At 38.4% G+C, this 17,352-nt stretch overlaps 1 protein-coding gene across 2 annotated transcripts in view; it reads right to left on the reverse strand.

Annotated features, from left to right (window-relative positions):
• Positions 1-14,486: 14,486 nt before the first annotated feature.
• Positions 14,487-17,352, reverse strand: part of OXSR1 (oxidative stress responsive kinase 1) — a 93,197-nt gene continuing 90,331 nt past the window's right edge. For both annotated transcript variants that reach the window (XM_026496733.4, XM_026496734.4), the window contains one exon: positions 14,487-17,165. In XM_026496733.4, the coding sequence (XP_026352518.1) occupies positions 17,091-17,165 (75 nt within the window). In that variant the 3' untranslated portion in view covers positions 14,487-17,090. The remainder of the gene's footprint in view (positions 17,166-17,352) is intronic.

The following is a 17,352-nucleotide window of genomic DNA, read 5'->3' on the forward strand; positions in this document are numbered from 1 at the left end:
GTGTGGGTTTGTATCTGGGCTTCTATTCTGTTCCTTTGATCTATGTGTCTATTTTTCTGCCAGAGCTATACTTTTGATTACTACAGCTTTGTAGTATATTTTGAAATTTGGGATTATAACACCTTCGGCTTTGTTCTTCTTTTTCAAGATCTGGCTATTTGCTTTGGCTATTTGGGGGTCTTTTGTGATTCCACACAAATCTTAGGATTATTTATTCTAGTTCTGTGAAAAATTTGGTATTTTGATAGGGATTGCACTAAATCTATAGATTGATTTGAGTTTCATGGACATTTTAACAATATTGGTTCTTCCAATCCATGAATATGGAATACCTATCCATTTGCTTATGCCATCTTCAATTTCTTTCAGCAATGTTTTATAGTTTTCAGAGTACAGGTCTTTCATCTCCTTGGTTAAATTTATTCCTAGGCATTTTATTATTTTTGGTGCAATTGTAAATGGGATTGTTTTCTTAATTTCTCTTTCTGCTACTTCATTATTAGTGTAAAGAAATACAACAGGTTTCTGTATATTAATTTTGTATCCTGAGACTTTACTGAATTCATTTGTCAGTTCTAGTAGTTTTCTGGTGGAGTCTTTAGGGTTTTCTGTATACAGTGTCATGTCATCTGCAAATAGTGACAGTTTTACTTCTTCTTTACCAATTTATTTCTTTTTCTTGTCTGATTGCTGTGGCTAGGACTTCCAAAACTATGTTGAATAAAAGTGGTGAGAGTGGACACCCTTTTCTTGTTCCTGATCTTAGAGGAAAAGCTCTCAGTTTTTCACCATTGTGTATGATGCTAGCTGTGGGTTTTTCATATATGGCCTTAAGTATGTTGAGCATGTTTCCTCTAAACCTTTGTTGAGAATTTTTTTTTTTTATCATGAATGGATATTGTAGTTTGTCAAACGCTTTTTCTACATCTACTGAGATGATCATATGGTTTTTATCCTTTCTCTTGTTAATCTGATGTATCACACTGATTTGCAAATATTGAACCAGGCTTGCATCCCAGGAATAAATCCCACTTAATCCTGGTGAATTTTTAATGTATTGTTGGACTTGGCTTGCTAACATTTTGTTGAGGATTTCTACAACTATGTTCATCAGAGATAATGGCTGGTAGTTTTCATTGTTTGTAGTGTCTTTATCTGGTTTTGATATCAGGGTAATGCTGGCCTCACAGAATGAATTTGGAAGCTCTTCCTCCTCTTCTTGTTGGAATAGTTTGAGAAGAACAGGTATTAACTCTTTAAATGTTTGGTAGAACTCACCCATGAAACCATTTGGTCCTGGACTTTTGTTTGTTGGGAGTTTTTTGATTACTGAATCAATTTCATTACAACTAATCATCAGTCTGTACAACTTTTCTATTTCTTTCTGATTCAGTTTTGGAAGGTTATATGTTTCTAGGAATTTATATAATTCTTCTAGTTTGTCCAATTTATTGATATATAATTTTTATGACATTCTCTTATAATCCTTTGTATTTTTGTGGCATTGATTGTTGTTTCTTCTCTTTCATTTCTGATTTTATTTATTTGAGTCCAAGAGGACAATTCTTAATGTGTATTCACCAAAAACAAATGATCAAAATATATGAGGCAAAAACTGATAGAACTTCAAGGAGAAAATATATTAATCCACTATTATAGTTGGAGATTTAACATCCCTCTATCAGAAAATGGACAGATCCAGGGGGGCGCCTGGGTGGCACAGCGGTTAAGCGTCTGTCTTCGGCTCAGGGCATGATCCCAGCGTTATGGGATCAAGCCCCACATCAGGCTCTTCTGCTATGAGCCTGCTTCTTCCTCTCCCACTCCCCCTGCTTGTGTTCCCTCTCTCGCTGGCTGTCTCTATCTCTGTCGAATAAATAAATAAAATCTTTAAAAAAAAAAAAAGAAAATGGACAGATCCAGCAGGCAGAATATCAGTAATGACACAGTCAAAAGCACCATGAATCAATTGAATACAACTGACATTTATAGATGATTTACAATCAATAGCAGAACACACATTCCTCTCAAGCTCACATAGAACATTTACCAAAACAGACCACATTCTTGGCCATAACACACATCTTACACTTAAAAAAAACCCTGAAACTTAAAAAAAATCATATATCTTCTCTCAGACCACAGTGGAATTAATCTAGAAATCAACAAAATGAAGATAGACGAGAAATCTCAAAAACTTGGAGATTAAGCAACATACTTCTAAACAACACATGGGCCCCAAAAGTAATCTCAATAGAAATTTTAAAATATTTAGAATGAAATGAAAATGAAAATACAACATATTAAAATCAATGGGATGCCACAAAAGCAGTGTTTAGAGTGAAATTTATGGCACTGAAAAGAAAGATACAAAATCAGTATTTCTAAGCCTTAGGAAAATAGAAAAAGAAGGGCAAATTAAGTCCAAAGAAAGCAGAAGAGAAAAAGTAAAAATTAGAGAAATCAGTGAAAATAATAGAGAAAATCAATAAAACCAAAAGTTGATTCTTTGCAAAGATCAATAAAATTGATAAGCCTCTAGTTAGGCTAGCTAAGAAAAAAAGAGAAAAGACAAAAATGACTAACATCAGAAATGAGAGAGGCATCACTACAGATCGAATGCACATTAAAAGGATAACAAAGTAATACTATAAATAACTCTATGCCTACAGATTTGATAACCTAGGGGAAATGGACCAATTTCTTGAAGGACACAAGCCAAAACTTAAACAAGAAGAAATATACAATCTGTGGTTAAGAGTTGGCTTGTGTATCTTGCTGCTCCCCTGTTGGGGGCATATATATTTATAATTGTCATATCCACTTGTTGGATACATCCTTTAAGAATAATATAGTGCCCTTCTGTGTCTCTAACTATAGTCTTTAGTTTAAAATCCAGTCTGTCTGATATGAGAATTGCTACCCCAGCTTTCTTTTGAGGTCCATTGGCGTGAAAGATGGTATTCCATCCCTTTACTTTCAGTCTGAATGTATCTTTAGGTTCAAAATGAGTCTCTTGTAGACAGCAAATGGATGGGTCATAGTCTTTTTATCCAATCTGCAACCCTGTGGCGTTTTATGGGAGCATTTAGGCCATTTATATTGAGACTGATTATTGAGAGATATGATTTTAATGATGCCATGTTGCCAGTAAAGTCTTTGCTTCTATAGACTGTGACTTTCTGTTCTGTATCACTCTTGGGGCCTTTTTACTTTTATAGAACCCCCCTTAATATCTCCCGTAGGGCTGGTTTCGTGGTTACGAAATTGGTCAATGACTGGCGATTCTGGAAGGTCTTTATTTCTCCATCAATTCTGAATGACAGCCTTGCTGGATAAAGGATCCTTGGCTGCATGTTTTTCTCTGAAAGAGCTTTAAAAATGCCCCAACCCCAACCCTTCCTCTCATTCCAGGTCTGTGTAGACAGGTCTGACGTAATTCTGATACCTTTGCCTTGGTACGTGAGAAATTTCTTTGCCCTGGCCACTTTCAATACTGTATCCTTAGATCTAATATTTGCGAATTGCACTATAACGTGACATGGTGTAGGTTTGTCGTGGTTGAGCTTGGGAGGGGTCCTCTCTGCCTCTTGGACACGAATGTGTGTTTCCCTTGCTAGATTAGGGAAGTTTTCAGCTACAATTTGTTCAAATATCTCTTCTAGACCTCTGTTTTTCTCCACCCCCTCGGGGATGTTGATGATTCTGACATTGGAGCGTTTCATTGAGTCAGTAATCTCTCGTAACCTACGTTCCTGAGTGTGAATTTTTTTGAGTCCAGATTCTATTTTAGCTTTTTCTTCTACTAACCCATTCTCCAATTTGCTTTTCTGCCTCATTCACCCTGGCCATCAGAGCCTCTAGTTTTGACTGTATTTGGCTCATAGAATTTTTAATTTCTGCCAGGTTCGCTCTCATTTCTGCCCTTAGAGATTCTATATTCTCATTAACATTTTCATTAATACTTTTTTCAAGTCTACACATCATCTTGACCATTGTTACTCTGAATTCCATTTCTGATAATTTGGTTATAAAGAAATACACAATCTGAACAGACCTGTATCAATTAAAGAAATTGAATCAATAACTAATTATCTTCTAAAACAGAAACCACCAGGCCCAAATGAGTTCACTGACGAATTCTACCAAACACTTAAGAAATTATAACAATTCTCTACAATCTCTTCCAGAAGATAGAAGCTGAGGGAATACTTCCAAACTCATTCTATGAGGCCAGCCATTATTCTAATAACAAAACAAAAGACTTGCAAGAAAACTGGAGAGATTTTTATGAGCAAAGTTGCAAAAATCCTCAACAAAATATTAGTAAATCAAATCAAACAATGTAAAATAATAATTATATCCCATGACCAAGTACGATTTATCCCAGATAGGTGAGCCTGGTTCAAAATGCAAAAACCAATCAATATAATCCATCGCATCTATAGGCTAAAAAAGAAAAATCACATAATGAGGAAAAGCACTTGATAAAATCCAACACCCATTTATAACAAAAACTCTCAATAAACTAGGAACAGAGGGTAACTTTCTCATTTTGGTAAAGAACATCAACAAGGGGGGCGGGAACAATTTATCATGCTAATGAACATCAAAAGAAAGCTGGGGTGGGAATCCTTACATCAGACAAATTGGATTTTAAACCAAAGACTATAATAAGAGATGAGGAAGGACACTTTGCCATAATTTAAGGGTCTATCCAACTAGAAGATCTAACAATTGTAAATATTTATGCCCCTAACATGGGAGCAGCCAATTAATAACAAAATCAAAGAAACAAACCGATAATAATATGATAATAGTAGGGGACTCTAACACCCGCCTCACTGCAATGGACAGCTCATCTAAGCAGAAGGTCAACAAGGAAATAAGGGCTTTGAATGACACATTGGACCAGATGGACTTCACAGATATATTCAGAAATTTCCATCCCAAAGCAACAGAATACACATTCTTTTTGAGTACACATGGAACATCCTCCAGAATAGATCACATCCTGGGTCACAAGTCAGGTCTCAATTGATACCAAAAGATTGGGATTATTCCCTGCACATTTTTGGACCACGACGCTTTGAAACTGGAACTCAATCACAAGAGGAAAGTTGGAAAGAACTCAAATACATGGAGGCTAAAGAGCATCCTACTAAATAATGAATGGGTCAACCAGGAAATTGAAGAAGAATTTTTAAAAATCATGGAAACAAATGAAAATGAAAATACAACTGTTCAAAATCTTTGGGATGCATCAAAGGCGGTCCTAAGAGGGAAGTATATAGCACTATAAGCCTTTCTCAAGAAACAAGAAATGTCTCAAATACACAACCTAATCCTACACCTAGAGGAGCTGGAAAAGAACAACAAATAGAAGAGAAATAATAAAGATTAGAGCAGAAATCAATGAAATAGAAACCAAAAGAACAGTAGAACAGATCGATGAAACTAGGAGCTGGTTCTTTTAAAGGATTAATAAGATCAATAAACCCCTGGCCAGACTTATCAAAAAGAAAAGAGAAAGGACCCAAATAAATAAAATCATGAATGAAAGAGGAGAGATCACAATCAACACTAAAGAAATACAAACAAATATAAGAACATATTATGAGCAACTATATGCCAACAAATTAGGCAATCTGGAAGAAATGGATACATTCCTAGAGACTATAAACTACCAAAGCTGAACCAGGAAGAAATAGAAAACCTGAACAGACCCATAACCATCAAGGAAATTGAAGCAGTAATCAAACATCTCCCAACAAACAAAAGCCCAGGGCCAGATGGCTTCCCAGGGGAATTCTACCAAACATTTAAAGAAGAGTTAATACCTGTTCTTCTAAAGCTGTTTCAAAAAATTGAAACGGAAGGAAAATTTCCAAACTCTTTCTATGAGGCCAGCATTACCTTGATCCCCAAACTAGACAAAGACCCCATCAAGAAGGAGAATTCTAGACCAATATCCCGGATGAACATATAAGAAAAATTCTCACCAAAATACTAGCCAATAGGATCCAACAGTACATTAAAAGGATTATTCACCACGACCAAGTGGGATTTATTCCTGGACTGCAAGTTTGACTCAACATCCGCAAATCAATGTGATACACTACATAAATAAAAGAAAGGACAAGAACCATATGATCCTCTCAATAGATGCAGAAAAAGCATTTGACAAAGTACAGCATCCTTTCTTGATTAAAACTCTTCACAGTGTAGGGATAAAGGGTACATACCTCAATATCATAAAAGCCATCTACGACAACCTACAGTGAATATCATTCTCAATGGGGAAAAACTGAGAGCTTTTCCCCTAAGGTCAGGAACACGGCAGAGATGTCCACTATCACCACTGTTGTTCAACATAGTACTAGAAGTCTTAGCCTCAGCAATCAGACAACAAAAAGAAATAAAAGGCATCCGAATTGGCAAAGAAGAAGTCAAGCTCTCACTCTTTGCAGATGACATGATAGTCCATGTAGGAAACCCAAAAGACTCTACCCCAAAATGGCTAGAACTCATACAGGAATTCAGTAAAGTGGCAGGATATAAAATCAATGCATAGAAATCAGCTGCAGTTCTATACACCAACAGTGAGACAGAAGAAAGAGAAATTAAGGAGTTGATCAAATTTACAACTGCACCCAAAACCATAAGATACTTAGGAATAAACCTAACCAAAGAGGCAAAGGATCTGTACTCAGAAAACTATAGAACACTCATGAAAGAAAGTAGGAAGACATAAAGAAATGGAAAAACATTTCATGCTCATAAATTGGAAGAAAAAATATTGTTAAAACATCGATGCTACCTGGAGCAATCTACACATTCAATGCAATCCCTATCAAAATACCATCAACTTTTTTCACAGAACTGGAACAAATACTCCTAAAATTTGTATGGAACCAAAAAAGATCCTGAATAGTCAAAGGAATGTTGAAAAAGAAAACCCAAACTGGTGGCATCACAAATCTGGACTTCAAGCTCTATCACAAAGCTGTAATCATCAAGACGGTATGGTACTGGCACAAAAGCAGAGACATAGATCAATGCAACAGCATAGAGAACCCAGACACGGATCCTTAACTTTATGGTCAACTAATCTTCAACAAAGCAGGAAAGAATATCCAATGGAAGAAAGACAGGTCTCTTCAACAAATGGTGTTGGGGAAAGTGGACAGCCACATGCAGAAGAATGAAACGGGACCATTTCCTTACACCATACACAAAAATAGACTCAAAATGGATGAAAGACCTAAATGTGAGACAGGAATCCATCAAAATCCTTAAGGAGAACACAGGCAGCAACCTTTTCAACCTCAGCCCCAGCAACTTCTTGCTAGACACATCTCCAAAGGCAAGGGAAACGAAGGCAAAAATTAACTATTGGGACTTCATCAAAATAAAAAGCTTTTGCATAGCAAAGGAAACAGTTGACAAAACCAAAAGACAACCGACAGAATGGGAGACGATATTTGCAAATGACATATCAGATAAAGGGCTAGTATCCAAAATCTATAGAGAACTTATCAAACTCAACACCCAAAGAACAAATAATCCAATCAAGAAATGGGCAGAAGACATGAGCATTCATTTCTGCGAAGAAGACATCCAAATGACCAACAGACACATGAAAAAGTGTTCAATATCACTTGGCATCAGGGAAATACAGATAAAAATCACAATGAGCTACCACCTCACACCAGTCAGAATGGCTGAAGTTAACAAGTCAGGAAAGAACAGATGTTGGCAAGGGTGCAGAGAAAGGGGATCTCTCCTACGCTGATGGTGGGAATGCAAGCTGGTGCAGCCATTCTGGAAAACAGTATGGAGGTTCCTCAAAAAGTTGAAAATAGAGCTACCCTATGACCCAGCAATTACACTACTGGGCATTTACCCCAAAGATATAAATGTAGTGATCTGAAGGGGCACCTGTAGCCCAATGTTTATAGCAGCAATATCCACAATAGCCAAACTATGGAAAGAGCCCAGATGTCCATCGAGAGATGAATGATAAAGAAGATGTGGTATGTATACACACACACACACACACACACACATACACACACAATGGAATTTTACATAGCCATCAAAAAAATGAAATCTTGTCATTTGCAACGATGTGGACGGAGCTAGAGGGTATTATGCTAAGGAAAGTAAGTCAATCAGAGAAAGACAATTATATGATCTCATTGATTTGTGGAATTTAAGAAACAAGGCAGAGGATCATAGGGGAAGAGAGGAAAAAATGGAAGAAGATGAAACCAGAGAGGGAGACAAAACCAGAGAGGGAGATATAAACCGTAAGAGACTCTTAATCTTAGGAAACAAACTGAGGGTTGCTGGAGGGGAGGGGGAGTGGGAGTGGAGGGATGGGGTGACTGGATGATGGACAATGGGGAGTTGTAATGAGTACTGGGTATTATATAAGACTGATGAATCACAGACCAGTACCCCTGAAACAAATAATACGTTATATGTTAATTGAATTTAAATTTTTAAAATGTTATTAAAAAAGAACATCTATGAAAATCCTATAGATAACATCGTACTTAAGAGAAACTTAGAAGCTTTTCCACTAAAATCAGGACCAAGACAAGAATACCCTCTCTCACCTCTGCTTTTCAACAACCTATTACATATCCCAGCTAATGCAATATAAAAGGAAATGAAGGGCACCTGGGTGACTCAATCGAGAGTCTGACTCTTGATTTTGGCTTAGGTCATGATCTCGGGGTCTTGAAATTGAGCCCCATGTTGGGCTCCACACTTGGAGCAGTCTGCTTGAGATCCTTGCCCTTTTCCCCTCCCCCCATTTGTGTTCTCTAATGATAAATAAAATAAATCTAAAAAAAAAAAAAAAGAAGGAAATAAAGGTATATATATATAGATTAGAAAGAAAGAAAATGGTCTTTGTTTATAGATGACGTGATTATCCACCAGATACCAGTATCTATTAGAAAACCCAAAAGAACTGACAAAAATACTCCTGGAACAAAGTGTTTATAGTAAGTTTGCAGGATATAAGGTTAAGATACAAATGCTAATCACTTCCTATATATCAACAACAAACAAGTGGAATTTGAAATAAAAAATACAATATACCATTTACATTAGCATCCCCAAAATGAAATAGTATCTAACAAATATGTAAAAGATCTATATGAGGAAAACTAGAAAATTCTGATGAAGAAAATCAATGAACTGAAAATGGAGAGATTTCTATGTTCATGGATAGTTAAGATGTCAGTTCTTCCCAACTTGATCTGTTGACAGAGAACAATTCCAATCAAAATCCCAGTAAGTTTTTGTGAAAATTGAGAAACTCATTCTAGAGTTTATATGGAGACATGAAAGACCAAGAATAGCCAACACAATATTGACGGAGAAGAACAAAGCCAAAGGACTGACAATACCTGACTTCAAGACTTAGATAAAGCTATTGTAATCAAGCGAGTATAGTATTGGCAAAAAAATAAACATTATCAGTGGAACAGAATATAGGGACTAAAAATAGACTTACAGATTCAACTGACCTTTGACCAAAGAGCAAAGACAATACAATGGAGGAAAAATAGTCTTTTCAACAAATGGTGCTGGACACCCACATGCAACTGAACACCCATAGGCCATAAAATAACTCTAGATACAGATTTTATACTCTTCAAGAAAATTAATTCAAAGTGGATCGTAGATCCCAATGCAAAATTCAAAACTACACAACTCTTAGAAGATAACATAAGCAAATATCTAGATGACTTTGGGTATGGTAACATTTTTTGAGATAGAGCAGGAAGATATGATCCATTTAAGGAAGGATAGATAAGCTAGACTACATTAGGATTAAAACCTCCCGCTCTGCCAAAAAAAAAAAAAAAAAAAAAAAAAAAAAGACAAGCCACACAGACTGGAGAAAATATTTGCAAAGACATAAAAAGACAGACCTTGGAGATAATGCAGGTTGGGTCAAGGTCACTGCAAGAAAGCCAACATTGCAATAAAGGCAGTCAAATGATTTTTCTGGTTTCCCACTGAATATAAAAGTTATGTTTACACTATGTGGTAGTGTAATAAGTGTGCGATAACATTATGTCTAAAATAACAATATACATGCCTTAATTAAAAAATACTTTATTGACACAAAGACATAAAGTGAGCAAATGCTATTGGAAAAATGGCACTGAGAGACATGCTCAATGCAGGGTTGCCACACACTTTCGACTTGTAAAAAACGTAGTATCTGCAAAGCACAATAAAGCAAAGTGCAGTAAAATGAGGTATGTTTCCTTCTGATAAAGGACTTTTATATAAAATACACAAAGAACTCTTAAAACTTAACAATAAGAAAACAACCTTATTAAAAAGGAAGATCGGTATGGGAAGAAAGGGATAAAGAAAGGGGGGGTAATCAGAAGGGGGAATGAAGCATGAGAGACTATGGACTCTGAGAAACAAACTGAGGGCTTCAGAGGGGAGGGGGTGGGGGAATGGGATAGACTGGTGATGGGTAGTAAGGAGGGCAGGTATTGCATGGTGCACTGGGTGTTATACACAACTAATGAATCATCGAACTTTACATCAGAAACCAGGGATGTACTGTATGGTGACTAACATAATATAATAAAAAAACATTAAAATAAAAAAAATGGAAAAAAGACTTGAACAGACACCTCACTTAAGTATACAGAAGGCAAATAAACATATGAAAAGATGTTCCACACCATCTCATTAAAGAATTGCAAATTAAAACAAGGCATCACTATACGCCTATTAGAATTGCGTCTTACAGCTACATGCAAAAGAATGAAACTTGACACTCTCTCACACCATACACAAAGATAAACTCCAAATGGATGAAAGACCTCGATGTGAGACAGGAATCCATCAAAATTCTAGAGGAGAACATAGGCAACAACCTCTACGACATCGGCCAAAGCAACCTTTTTCATGACACATCCCCAAAGGCAAGAGAAACAAAAGATAAAATGAATTTATGGGACTTCATCAAGATTAAAAGTTTCTGCACAGCCAAGGAAACAGTCAGAAAAACTAAGAGGCAGCCCACGGAATGGGAGAATATATTTGCAAATGACACTACAGGTAAAGGACTGGTATCCAAGATCTACAAAGAACTTCTCAAACTCAATACACGAGAAACAAATAAACAAATCAAAAAATGGGCAGAAGATATGAACAGACACTTTTCCAATGAAGACATACAAATGGCTAACAGACACATGAAAAAATGTTCAAAATCATTAGCCATCAAGGAAATTCAAATCAAAACCACACTGAGATACCACCTTACGCCAGTTAGAATGGCAAAAATAGACAAGGCAAGAAACAACAATTGTTGGAGAGGATGTGGAGAAAGGGGATCCCTCCTACATTGTTGGTGGGAATGCAAGTTGGTACAGCCACTCTGGAAAACAGTGTGGAGGTCCCTTAAAAAGTTAAAAATTGAGCTACCCTATGATCCAGCCATTGCACTACTGGGTATTTACCCCAAAGATACAGACGTAGTGAAGAGAAGGGCCATATGCACCCCAATGTTCATAGCAGCAATGTCCACAATAGCTAAATCGTGGAAGGAGCTGAGATGCCCTTCAACAGATGACTGGATTAAGAAGTTGTGGTCCATATATACAATGGAATATTACTCAGCTATCAGAAAGAACGAGTTCTCAACATTTGCTACAACATGGACGGCACTGGAGGAGATAATGCTAAGTGAAATAAGTCAAGCAGAGAAAGACAACTATCATATGATTTCTCTCATCTATGGAACATAAGAACTAGGATGATCGGTAGGGGAAGAAAGGGATAAAGAAAGGGGGGGTAATCAGAAGGGGGAATGAAACATGAGAGACTATGGACTATGAGAAACAAACTGAGGACTTCAGAGGGGAGGGGGGTGGGGGAATGGGATAGACCGGTGATGGGTAGTAAGGAGGGCACGTATTGCATGGTGCACTGGGTGTTATACACAACTAATGAATCATCGAGCCTTACATCGGAAACCGGGGATGTACTGTATGGTGACTAACATAATATAATAAAAAATCATTAAAAAAAAAAAAAAAAAAGAATTGCGTCTTAAACACTGACACCACCAAATGGTGGCAAGGATGTAGAGCAACAGAAGCTCTTTCATTCCTTGGTGGGAATGCAAAATAGCACAGACACTGTGGTCTCCTAAGAAACTATTCCTTTACCATACAATCCACAGTCAGGCTCCTGAGTAATTACCAAAAGGAGTTAAAAACTCATATCCACACAAAACCTCCATATTGATGTTTACAGCAGCTTTATTTGTAATTGTCAAAACTTGAAAGTAACCCATAGGTAAATGGATTAATAAACTGTGGTACATCTAGAAGTAGGATATTATTCAGCACTAAGAAAGCTATTTAACCACACACACACAGCGGAGACCTGTAAGTGCATATTACCGAGCAAAAGAGGCCATTCTGAAAAGGCGACATACTGTAGGATTCTAAATACATGACACTTTGGAAAAGGCAAAAAACTATGGAGACATAAAGAGATGAGTGGTTGCCAGGGACTAGAGGGAAGGGAGAGATGGACGGGTGGCGTACAGGGGATTTTAGAGTAGTAAAGCTATTTTATATAATGATGGATTCATGTCGCTATACACTTGTCTGAATTTTTAGAACACACAACAGCCAAGAGTGAACCTGAATGTCAACTACTGTCTTTGGGCGATAATGACGTCAATGTGGGTTCACTGATTGTCACAAGTGTACCACTTTGGCGCAGGTTGTTGACAGTGGGGCAAGCTGTGACTGTATGGGGTCAAAGGGTATATGGGAACGCTGTACTTTCTGCTCAATTTCACTGTGAAACTAAAACTACGCTAAAAAAAATGAAGCCAATTTCTTTAAAAAGGCAGAATGTGTGTTGTAGATGAACTGTTGTAAAGGAGAAATCCATGAACCGTTGCACTGAGAACTGCTACTATGAGGAGGTAGAGCTAAGGAATCAGGCCTCTTGACAACATCGGATCTTGTTAGACAATGGGCAACAGAAAGGCTCTATTTATTCTTGCCCTGCCACCTCCCCCCACATACACCACAGTCACTTTTGAGTAACTAGCACCCCCTCTGTCCCAACAATAGTCAGAGTCCACTTTTTAGAAAAGATTTTATATATTTTCGAGACGGAGAGCGTGTGAATGAGTGGGGGGTGGGGCAGAGAGGGAACTAATCTCAAGCAGACTCTGCCCTGAGGCTAGAGCCTGATAGGGCCCCACACGAAGCTCCATCTCAGGACCCTGAGATCATGACCTCAGCTGAAATCAAGAGCAGGACGCTAAACCAACAGAGCCATCCAGGCGCCTCAGAGTCAGTCCACTTTTACAACCTTTTTTTTTTTTTTTTTTGGAGATTTTAGTCTTTTAATTAAGGGACAAAAAGCATGCCATCTGTACAGTATGGAGCTCAGTAAACTAGGAGTGGCCCTTATCATCTTGGAAATTATAAAGAATTTGTTCAAGTTTTAGGTTTCTGGTCATAAGACATCTTTCTTCTCACATCTTTCATGTTTAAAGGATATAGGAAATTCCTAAGAAATCAAATGAAATGGAATTTTCTATTGAGCATAAAATAGGAAACTATCAAGTCAATATTTCTTTCAAGTTCTATGATGACAATCCTCTCCAGGATTAGATTTTTTTCCACTTTGAACTGCTAAGTATATTTCACATAAAAAGAACATTAGTCAAACTTTTAATTAATCAAACAATTTAATCTACTCCAACTGAAATTCTGTGCTATTATTTATTATCTGCTCTCAGAAGAAAAATTGAATAATTTAAATTCACTTAAAGTGAATGAGATTATTAGCCATCCAAGTGCCTCAGTGTCCACTTTTACAACCTGCTTATCTTGAAAGCAAATTCACTCAGATACAATCCTGTCAGTGCCTGAGCTCAGAATTATGAGGATCCATAAGCAGCCCTGTCCCAGAAGGACACCTTCTTGGAGAAGGTATTATGATCAAGATTATTTATCTGGGAGGTGGAAGAATACAGAGGGGCCTAGACTCTCACATGTAACCCCACCATTTCAACATCAAAGTCAAATACAACAAGTTCAGCCCTGCTCTGAATTTTCCGAAAGGGACTCGTAAGGGCTTGAGGGTGGCCTCTTTCCCTATCCAACAGCATAAGTAGAATCGAACAGAAAAGATAGTACAAGTTTTGTGCCCTATGCTATGAAATTTCCCTGGCCATTATCTTCTCTCTCCCTTTTGGGATTTCAGTTTCCCCATTTCTACGATGGCTTTAAGCTGTTCTAGATAATTTGGAGATCAATACACACATTTTTAAGTTTATGTGCACTTTGGTTTTTCTCCATTCGTGTGAGAAATTAAGTTAGTAGTGACTCCTTGACCCATTCCTCACAGTTCCCCACCAGCAAGCACTGAAGTTTATAAAGAATCCTTACACCGCCACAGACAATTTACTCTTTATTGATTAAAAATGAAGGAAACATGCAGCAAAATACAAAGTCAAAAAAAGGGAGGGGGAAGGTCAAATATTTTACATCTTCCATAATCTAGCATATGTCATAAGGAGGAACCTCCGTTTATTGATACACCATTATTCTATCCTCAGATTATTAAATAGTATCAGCTGGCTCTAGGATTTGGTTCAAAACTTAAAAAAAAAACAAAAAACCCAAACAAATCCATTAGTCATTTAGAGTAAGACCATACATTTCACAAATAGCATTGGCACATGTTACCTTGTGCTAAATTAGTCCCTACCCCCAGGGACCAAGGGATCCTGGAGACCTAGAGACAGAGGTGTACCCTGAACCACTGCTCCTGGAAAGGAGCAAGGTCACTCACTAGGTCACGTGCTGCCCAACCTGGGAAGTTTCCGTTCACGTATTCTCTCAGCATCGCTGCTTAAGTCAGCAAAGGGAGTCCACCATACATCATGCAGAAGAAATAACACTGTCCTGGGGCTTGGTGTCTGGCTCCTAATTCCCAGCAGGGCAAAAAATGAACTGAAAAGAAAGAGAAAGCCACAGCCTACTTCTATTGGCATGCCTGTCCCACTGCAGTTTAAAAGTCATGGCTGGCTGGGGAAAACTGAACAGGGGAATGGCTGCTGCTCACCTCCAGCCTGGGCTCTAGACCACTTCCAAACAGAATGCTAGAACAGACTGAGGCCACCACCCATTGGATTTATCAATAAGTAGATGATGGCTTGCCTGAAACCAAAATACAGACTCAAAGGTAAGCCACTAGCCTTGTGCCAAAAAGGACACTATCTCTTTTTCGTATATTATTCCAAACCCCTTAAAGAAAAAAAAAAAGAAAGAAAAGAAAAAGAAAAGCTAAATATTTTTCCAGCAAGCTGATCAATCTTTTCCCTCTCAACGCTTGGCAGGCTCCCACTTTTTACCAATCCTGCTGGGACCCTGGACTTTGGTGTCCGATCCTCTCATCTACTTTCCTCCAAACGGCCACCCCAAAACCATGCCCCCCTCCCTCTCCCCAACATCACTCTTTTCCAAGTATGCCTTTGCACCCAGGGCAGGGGAAGAAAGCCCATGACTAAAACAACAAGCTCAGAACGAAACAAGAGCTGCGACAACTCAGTTGTGGGGAAAGCTTCCAGAGATACTCGAAGAGAAAACTAGGTGAAGCGATCTTGTTATTCACAGACCAACAGTGCTGGAAAGGGCTCGAGCGATTCTGTAAGAGGCAATACTCCCCTTTCCGTGGGGCCAAAGCCCACCTTTGTGTGTCATTTTAAGGCCAGATTGAGTGTCCCTTTCTTATACAAAAACTGTTAGGGCTACTTGCAGTTTGACAGAGGCTGACTGTGAAACAGTAGGAAAGAAAATCGGCCCCACTGATTACTCGCATATTGCATTATGAGTGCTCTTTTTTAAACCTAAAGAATAATTTATATTATTTCTATAGAAAATCAAATGAACACTGTCTACTCATAAATCCTAAAAGTCACGGCACATGTGGTTTCACTTTCCATCCTGGGTCAGGTTCAGCGCACAGAAGTGTGGACCCCCTCCAAAGGGTCAGTGCAGGAGAGGGGCGGAAGGCAGGCTTCGCTGGCCTGTGAGTCTCCTTTATTGCTGTAGAAAGCTCAGCCTTGCATTTCCTCATGACATGGAGGCCAGGCAAATTTTCATGGGAGGATTGAGGAGCAGTTTTTCTTCAACTGAATTTTTTAAGATTTGAAAATAAATACTTCCACAATGATATGAGTTATGATTTTTCCTGTTCAAAACCACTGCTGGGGAAATTCACTTTTACAAGCCATTACTTGATGTTTTTGCTAAAAACAGTCCAAAGTTCCACTTTGAAGGATCTGACGGCTGAAGTTCAACTACAGTCAGATGTTTTGCACCAGCTGAAGTTAAGGCTAGCAACCCTTTCTGGAGGGAGTGATGAAGAGGGGTGCCTGAGAGCAGCTTCAGCAAAACGCTTAGAAACATGAACAAAACAAGAACACAGTTTAGGCTGCCTCTTTCTGAGGCTGTGCTTTTTCCTAACAAACGTTGCTAGAATTCACATCAGATTAAAAAAAAAAAAAAATCACTAAATTAAATTCTCTGGGCTCCAGATAAACAATCAACTTTTAATTGCTACTTCAGTGGTAAAGAGATATCCCTAGATGCCCACATCCTGTCAGGTGTGGGAGAACAGGCAGAATGAGGAAGCCCAATATAGCTGCTACTTTCCACCCAGCGCCATCATTGGAGTAAGGCAAGATGAGCTGACAGATCTCCCTCCTGAGCCTTGAGGCACAGTCCCCTTCTCAGATGGAGGAAGATAGGGGACACGTGCAGTATGTTTACTAACGGAACTCTTTAAAGGGATGCTGGCCACTGGTGATCCAACTTTTCTTTCCCTGTGGGAAAAAGGGGGAATGATGGCAGGAAGAACATAAAGAAAGACCTCTAAAGCTCCTAGCCGGGAGGTTTGTTGCTGGGTTCTTTGGCAGTAGTGGGTTTAGGCCAACAGAAGCAACAGAGATACGCATGTGTGGAATCTCCTTAGGCCGCCTCTTCCAGGGCTGTGGTTTAGCTGATGCTGAGCTGGGCAAATCCTATTAGTTTACCATCATCAGGAATATCCGACCCTTCGACACCAGATGCCTGAGAACCAAAAAAAATGAGAAGCTGTGGTTATTTGTAAACAAAACTGCAGGTAGCAATTAAAACTGATATAAGGACTATGGAAAGGAAGACAATGGGGTACAGGTCCCTGGGATACAAACAGGATGCAGATGAAGGTGTCTCTTCCAGAAAAGGTGGGGTCTGAGTACAAAGCTGGAGTCAGACT

Source organism: Ursus arctos, unplaced genomic scaffold (genome assembly GCF_023065955.2).
Source record: "Ursus arctos isolate Adak ecotype North America unplaced genomic scaffold, UrsArc2.0 scaffold_20, whole genome shotgun sequence".
In the NCBI taxonomy this organism is placed as follows: domain Eukaryota; kingdom Metazoa; phylum Chordata; class Mammalia; order Carnivora; family Ursidae; genus Ursus; species Ursus arctos.